This window comes from Alligator sinensis, unplaced genomic scaffold (genome assembly GCF_000455745.1).
Source record: "Alligator sinensis unplaced genomic scaffold, ASM45574v1 scaffold978_1, whole genome shotgun sequence".
In the NCBI taxonomy this organism is placed as follows: Eukaryota; Metazoa; Chordata; order Crocodylia; family Alligatoridae; genus Alligator; species Alligator sinensis.
The window spans coordinates 1069125-1077596 of NW_005842220.1; the positions used below are offsets into that span (position 1 = coordinate 1069125).

Sequence of the window (8472 nt, forward strand, 5' to 3'; positions counted from 1 at the left end):
TGTGTTCTAACATTCACTTAAGTGTTCATACTTGATTTCTGTTTTAAAAAAAAAAACACACCTGCAGACCATGCAATGCCACAAATGACACTAAATACAAGACTTTATGAAGTTACTACCTGGAAAGCAAAATTTGAAAAACTTAAAAACAAAAGCAGTAAACTAGATATATGTACATGTGCATGCACACATCTGACACGAGGGCAATTAAGATGGAGTAAAGCTTGTGGAACTATATGGTTAAGACTTTTTTTCTAAGTGAAATAATATTAAATTGCAGTTATAGTTGAGAGCAAGTTGTACCTTCAAGGAAAATATTACCAGAATTAGAAACAGAAAATGAAGAGGATAAAAAACAAAAACATTATGTTTATTGCACAATACTTATTTTACAATTTCTTACTACAAAAATTTAGTCAAATAGCACATAAGAGTGCAAAGCAGAAGTTTGACTAATTAGCACTTCCCACTCCCAGGACAAGTTTAAAGTATGAAAATGCACAATTAAGGAAATTGCAGACCTATAGTTTATATGAACTATAAGGTACAGAACTATAGTTCTATAACCTGAAAGATCAATTAAAATTTAGATCAAACATTCTCATGCATTAACAACTATGGTGGTTGCATGGTTCATCATCCTTTTTAACAGCTGAAGGTGTAGCAAGCTCAGATCACACAGCCTTTGACACTTCCCTCACTTTTCCCTTTGGGGATATTTTCATACACAGTCAAATTATCACTCAGCTGCTCTCAAAAGAAATAAATATAATAAGAAGAATTGCTTGTATGGAAAAGGCTGGATCTGGATCTGCACATACACTAAGCCCTCAGCTAAAGGCTCAGTCTAGCAGTGGGTAAATCCATGATAGTAGGGGGAAAAGGTCTGCCCAGACCTTGGAGAAAAGCCTGCAAGTGATGCACTTGGCAAAATCTCTTAGAGTGACTGCAGTTGTTATACGAGGCATATGAAAGTGACTCTTATTTTTAACTAAAGAGAACTGAAAGCTTTAACCATACAAGCCTACAATAAACAATATATGTACACTTCCATTATGAGCTCTCTGTTTGTAGGCTGGTCACACACGCACACAAAAACACATGCAACTGAGATTTACTGAATTTTATTCTGGATCCCCAAAATCACATGTCTTGCCATGTCAGAGATGCTCAGCAGGAAACCCAAGTTTTGGGACCTGGGATAAAACTCTTCAAATTTGGTTAATTCACCACTCCCAGAGGAATGGTATAGATGATGAATTATAGGTAGTAAGCCATTTCCAATGTTTGGACTATGTATTTTGCTTCCAAAGTAATTTTTTTTAAATCTGTAATGAAGAAAATTTAAGCACAAACTGTACGCACTGAGGCTTCTTATATGAGAATTACATGACTACACAAATGCATGTTTATTGTACAATTTCTTACTACAAAAATTCAGAGTAAAATAATTAGTCAGACTTGCTTTGCACTCTTTACTACATGTACTAATTGCTAAAGTAGAAGATAATTCTTGAAACTAACTGACAGGTGCCATGGAAGACATTGGCCAATGCCTTCTAAGCTGAGCAAATTCTATTGTGATTTAGTACATCTGTACATTTAGAGGTAACTAATAAATGACAAATTAGCCCAAGTGTCTTGTGTACAAATTAATAGGACTCTGGGGATTCAATGCACTAATAAGACCATAATTATGAATTATCCCAGTAACTAACTAAATACATTTCACTGTACTTTAAGTTTTGAGAACACAAACAACAGCAGCCCATGCCCTGAGGATCTTACAAATGCCCCAGTTTGTAAGCCATTTAAGGTTTCTGTGACCTATACAAAACCAATTAACTTTTATGGGGCTCCATGAAGACACAGCATGCCACCTGTGCTGATTTCAATGCTGGTTTGGGCCAGAAACAATGATGAGAGTAAACTGGGAGGGAATAGACTTTTTTTTTTTTAATTTTTTGGGCCCTGCTGTCTTCTCTTCACCGCTAATGTAACATAAAAAGCAAGAAGGCATTTGTAGACAGCATTCCATACACTAAGGATTGGTACAATGCTTTATAAATAAGCAAAGAATAAGTGTCTCTTATTTTAAAAGCACTTTCATGAAGTATTTTGCTATACTATAGGTAATGTTTCTAATCCAAGCTTATATTCATCTTCAGAATCTACCATCTAGTGTTTGAAATAAGACTTCAGTTCAATTTTTGCAAAAAGGTATAAGTCAAAGTGCCAAAACTGCTGACATTTCTTTATGCGTGGTAGACATACACAAGATGAAAGGTACAAAAGCTTATAACACTATTCAGATTTCCTGGCCTAAAAGTGAAAATACCCAATGCATCTTGCACAGATTTTATTCAAACTATCAATAAAAAATACCTTAGCAAGTGATCTTACAATAGGGTTCTCCATAATTCCTTTGAGGAAAATAAGGTCTATTTCTTCAGCTCCTGTTGATGTGGGTAGATCCGTAAGGTTATCCAAAACCTGCTGCATGGCTGCTGATGAAAAGAAGTATAATGAGCAATGACCCAAAGTACTCTAGACAAGTCTTTAAAAAAAATCCCAATATTTATAAAATAACTCAGATATGTAGAATTACTGATACAACTTCAGTTGCAATGGAAGAATTACTATAGATGTTTTGTACTGCAGATTGGAATAGTAAGGCAACCAACAGGTTATCTACATTGACAAAAAAGGGGGCAGAAAACTATGTTTTTTACATTTTTTTTAATCAATATTAATCCTTTATATTGGGCTTTGAAATAGGCCTTTCTTCAGATGCTTATTATATTTTTATGGCAGAAATGCACAAGCGAGGATATGCTTGCTATATATTAGATCCTTAAAGATAAGGAAGTGTGTTTTCTTCCCCCTTTAAAATTAGTCTATTAAAGCATTCATTTAAAAATAAGCTTCCATATACTATTAATGGAACATGCATTTATGGCTGTTTTCCTTCCATTTCTCTTTCACAAAATATTTTCAAACCCCCTGTGCACTCATACATATTTTGCAGGTGCAAATACTTGTATTTGTACCTAAATACTTGTATGTGTGTACACATCAGAATTTTTCAACTGCATGCATGTGATTTCAAATCTTTTACAAAAAAGTCTATTAAACTACTATGTTGTAGGCTGCATAAAGGACATGGTAAGAGTCAGAAAAACGTACATTCCTCCCACAAAAGAATGTGCTCTAAACTTGCATTATTTCTTCATGACTTTCCATAATAGCTTTCATTATGAAACAACAATGTAACAGAATGGATGGTATTTAAACACCTACATTCTGATATCTTTCCTTCCTAGAAAATTCCATTTCACAAAAATATTTTCTGGGCATTCTTCATCAAATAGAATTTTTGAACAATCAAATGCTACCCTGAAGTTAAAATAAGGTACAATACTTTATGTCAAATAACTTCTACAAATACAAAATGCTTTCACCATACTTTGTATTAAAAGCACCCCCACTTCAAGTGAGTTCTTCTTGAAAGCATGAGTAGGAAGGAAATGACAGTTATATTATACTTTCATAGAGTGACAGCATTATGTTTTTGCCGTCTTTGACAGATACAATGTTGACAATCAGATTGTGAGGTTTATGGTGCATACTGTACTTTAACCATTGAAACAACATTATTATAAAGGACCAGAGTATATATAGTCTAAGAGATGCCTGTTAAATCTCTTCACTGGTTCCAGTTTAGGTTCCATGTAACCCTAACTGCCAGTCCCAATTTCTGAATTGTTAACTATACAACCAAAGATTTATCTTTTTAATGCTGAAATGAATGTAGCATTTCCAGAACTACAAAGGTGCCTCTGAGCTGCATTTTATTAGGCAATGATAAGCTCACAAATGTTAAAACACACACTTTCTCTGCGGTACTCAAATTCCATCTCTACCATTATAGTTTCACGATTCATGTTTCTCCTAAGATTCAGTACTTATTCTACAAAATCCTGACAAACTATGCCAGAGAAAGTAAATTACAGCCAATTTCCCTCTTCCCTCTCTTGAAATTCTTAACTTAATTTTTGCCATAAAAAATGAGTTGAATTTTACTTCACTTACATTCAAATCAATATTTACCAACCAGGTCATTTCCCTTTTATTGTTAAAAATTTCATATAGATTCATTTTGAAAGACTAAAAGCAAGTTCTCTTGTTTCCTTGCAAAGGAACCTGGAGAAAATGAACACAAACCCTCCTTCAGGTTAAAGCATGTATCCCAACCCTAGCATTCAATTCAGCACTGCATGTCAGCAAATTCATGCATAATAAATATATTCCACGCATCTGCATTTTAATAGAGCACTCTCTCCAACTGAAAGGATTAAATTATTCAAAATCATTACAACTTAAAATAAATGGTCTTTCTCCAGTCAAAGCATTACAACAAGTAGAAAAACATATAAAATACTCCGATCAAAACTTAACATGTGTAAACCTCAAACAGCTTCTCTTATATAATATCCACACACACAGCATAATGTCAGCTATACAAAACTTTACCCATTTTAAAGTTTTGTGCATGTAGACAGGAATGTTTATGAATGAATTAATTTATTAATATGGCTCTCAAATTCTTGTGTCTGGCCATTATACCGTTATTAGCATTCCTGGCAAGCTACAAAAGCCAACTCCCCCACACAATTCACAAAAGTAATCCCCACATTCAAGCAAATAAAAGTAATATGCTAAACCAAGGAACACTTTAACCTGTTTTATTATCCAAGTCCAAACAATATTTTACAACTGCTATTCAGAAAAATTCTCTATGTCCCTCAAATACTGTCTGCATTATTTTTCAGGAATAACTAAATTTTTTTTATGGAGTAAAAAGTCCTGATGGACTGACAGTCACAAATCTTCCAAGACAAAGAACAATATTGAAGAGTATGATAAATTAGGATCAAAATACTCTATATTGCCCATCTTGGATGCACGCTCATACATAGATAATTTAATTAGGGATGTATGGTGAGTTGCATACTTCTTCTCAATCTGACAAGGTAAGGTTTTGTTAAAGTAGCTGGAAGTGTCTTTTATACAATTATCCATCTTGTGTGTCCACAACTGAGAAACTCTGTAATAAATAAAGTAAAATATTTGGATCTGAAAGAAAAAAAAATCTTCAATCTGACAAATGGTTAAGAGTGGCTCCCATCCCTGCTTTTCCTGACTATGCCTAGAGACGGAAGTTATATACAAACCACTATGGCTAGGGACAGACATTGCACAAACTGGTTTAAGTTATTAGAAACTGGTTTAAACCTGTAACAGCAGATGTTCAGTGCACATAAACCAGTTTGAAAATGGCTGAAACTGGTTTGAGATAAACCTGGGTGACTGTAGTATCAGACTTAACTGATTTGGGTCAAACTAGTTTATGCAATGTCTGTCCCAGAGCCCTTGCAGGTTTAAGATAAATCATACTCCCCCACCATCCTGGCATGCTCTCTGGGTTGGGCTGGACTACCTGCTCCACAGCTAGGCTGGCCCATCCCCTCTGCTCCCTGGCTGGAGCTTGGCAGAGACTGCAGGCATCTGCCTGTCTTCCATGTCACCACTCCTTGCTAAGCAGGGATTCCACCATTTCCTCTGCCTTACACAGACACACAGCATTAGCTAGCAGACCACATGCTGGCTACGGTCCGTGCTGTGGCAGACAGGACAAAGGCAGAATCAACAGGTAGCTGGTAATGTCCCTCTGTTTTCTTAATGGAAGGATAAACACTGAGTTATGGATGATGAACACAGTTATCAGTTCCCTGCTGGGCTGCTCCTGAGGTGGGGAGGGAAGGGAAACCCCTCCCTAATCAAAGCATGCTGTGAGGTGTGTCCACTGGCCAGGCCTCCCTCAAATCAGCACTGTAGAAGGGAAGGGAGAGCTGCTCTAGCACCCCCCAGCTTTTAACCTGAGCCACTGCAGGGATGTGCCTGCATATTTTTTTTTTTTTTTTAGTCCAGAGGGGTTGTTTGTTCAGTTACAAACTGGTTTAGCCTAGCAAGATTAGACTAACCTGCAAAGATTGAATCAATTCAGGCTCAGGCTTTTTGACTGTCTGTCCCTAACCTTTTATCAAGTAATCAAACTGGTTTAAACTTTTAACAGAAGTTCAGTGCACATAAACCAGTTTCAAAATGAGTGAAACTAGTTTAAGATAAATTTGGTTGAATATAGTATCACACTTAACTGATTTGGGTCAAATTGGCTTATGAAACTTCTATCCCAGACCCTTTTCTGGTTCAAGTTAAGTCACAGTCCCCCAGCATCCCATCATGCTTTCTAGACCTGAGCTGGGCTGTCTCTTCCAGCAGAAAAGGGTTGTTTTTTGGTTTGTTTTTGGTTTGTTTTTTTGGGGGGGAAGGGGGGATGTAGGGACTGTTTCCTTCCCCCCCCCCCCCCCCCAAGGGCAAACCTGGGCTAGGGTCTGGGGCCAAAGAGGGGGAGTTAAACTTCATTTCCCCTGAGTACAGAGCTCTCCTGCCCTGCTAAAAACTTACTGCTGGCTGCCACTGTGAACTACGTATCCCAGAAGCACCTGGAAGCAGGAAGCAGCAATGAGCAACCCTGTAGAATCCTGCTGCTGTGGTTCTGGACTGCAAATCCCAGAGACTTCAGGGGCAGCAAGAAGAAAAAGTGAACACACAGGCCCATGCCGGTTACATGCCAGAGAGCCATGCCCTAGAGCCCCCCAGCTTCTGGCCTAAGCCACTGCAGGTGTGTAGCTGCATTTCCTAAATCAAAAGTGAATGTCTGTCCAGTTGTTCCTTAATCTCTGCAGTTTAGACTAACCTGCAAAGAGTGAATAGATTCAGCCTTGTGCTTTTTGACTGTCTGTACTTAGCCTGTGAGTTCAGGTGCTCAGGTTGTTTTTCACCTGTACAAACTATTCCAATTATCTAATGAACTCTTCCATGCTTTGTACTTAACTGCTATGGGGTAGAGATCTGTTAAACTAAAAAGACTTGGTCTCTGTGTCTCTGTCAATAACTTGCACTTGTACACTAAGAATTATGGCACTTTGCTTACAAAGCCAGTCCTAATGAGTTCAGTAGACAAAGTGACATGAATAAAGTAGGTGGGATCTGGCTCAACCATGAGAATTAGTTTCATAGGTGCTTTAAGTTTAATCTTGTTGTTTAAACTTGTTTTTAGAATTCATGTAATTATGCATGCCTCATTAGTCTGCTCCAAACCTAATTTATTTTCGACATTCTCCATGCTCTTACAGACAGAGTACCAAAATATATCCGTGCAAGTGATAAGGACTTTCATGACTTAAAGAGAGCACGCATGAGATAAAAGTGCATTTTAGAATAAGTTACTCTATTTTAACCGTTTGAATCTTAAACTGTACTTAATTTTAGTCAAATTTATTACCGTTTCCCCTTTCAACTACCTGTATTTTTTTTAAGGAAAAAAAATTACAAGAGTCATGGAACCTGGATGGAACAGAAGATGTGCATATATAGTATTAAGTATCATAACTTTTCTGAATAATTTTTAACATACTTTAATTCCTAGTATAGGAAAATCTTCTGACACTAATCTGCGTTTCGTTTGAAAAATAGCTGTATTAAGACTCCATGAATGAAATTCATATATAGTTAAAGAGACAGGCTACTGAGACGCTAAAATAATAAATGGGGGGAAAATGAAAAGGAAATGACCTCCCCCGACAAATTAAATAAGCTATTATGTGAAGAACAGAGACAGGATTTTAACTTTCTTTATCAAAGAAAAAGATATTGCTCTGAAGAAGTGGAGCAATTCCATTGTACAAATACTCTAGTTAGTAAGAATGGCATGTTAGGTCTCTAAAGAGGATTTAATATTCAAATTGCTGAAGCTACTGAGGAATGCAAGCTTGGATAATTTTTCATTAAACAATTATTATACCTTGGTAACATGTATAATTCTGAAAGCATTAAAATACAGTTTTTATGCCATATCAGTTTCTAACATATAATCAATATGAACACATTTAAAGTCAATGTTTTTACTATTCAGAAAAGATTATGGTGGAAGTGATATTTCAGGTAATAGGAATTCAAGAAATATTCATTTCAGAAAGCCATAGTATGTACCAACTGCATCCAGCTCAGATATTTTTACTTGATTAGTAGTTCTCACTGGAGAACTCATTGCCCCAACTTCCTTCACCTGCCAATCTATTCCTGCATGTTTTTGTGCTGGGGTGGGAAAAATACAGCCCGCGGGCCAGATGCAGCCCGCCAAGCTGTTCTGTTCGGGCCACAGGGCCCCTAGAAACGTTTTTAGAATTAATATTTATTTGCCTCTGGCTCCCGTCAAAAGCTTGGAGAGCTGCATCCAGCTGGTAAGTCTGTCATGGTGGACAAGGAGAAGGGAGGGAAGGAGTCTGATCAAGGCCCCTGCAATGAGGGAGGGAGCCATAGCTCGTCCAGGGACATTGGCGGGGGGGG

General features: G+C 37.1%; 1 protein-coding gene across 5 annotated transcripts in view; it reads right to left on the reverse strand.

Annotated features, from left to right (window-relative positions):
• MPP6 (membrane palmitoylated protein 6) overlaps positions 1–8472 on the reverse strand; it is a 109650-nt gene that overhangs the window by 48369 nt on the left and 52809 nt on the right. For 4 of the 5 annotated variants that reach the window (XM_025208089.1, XM_025208088.1, XM_025208090.1 and 1 more), the window contains exon 2: positions 2386–2507. In XM_025208089.1, coding sequence (XP_025063874.1) covers positions 2386–2502 — 117 coding nt within the window. In that variant the 5' untranslated portion in view covers positions 2503–2507. The remainder of the gene's footprint in view (positions 1–2385; positions 2508–8472) is intronic. The other variant, XM_025208087.1, reaches the window with a different exon arrangement.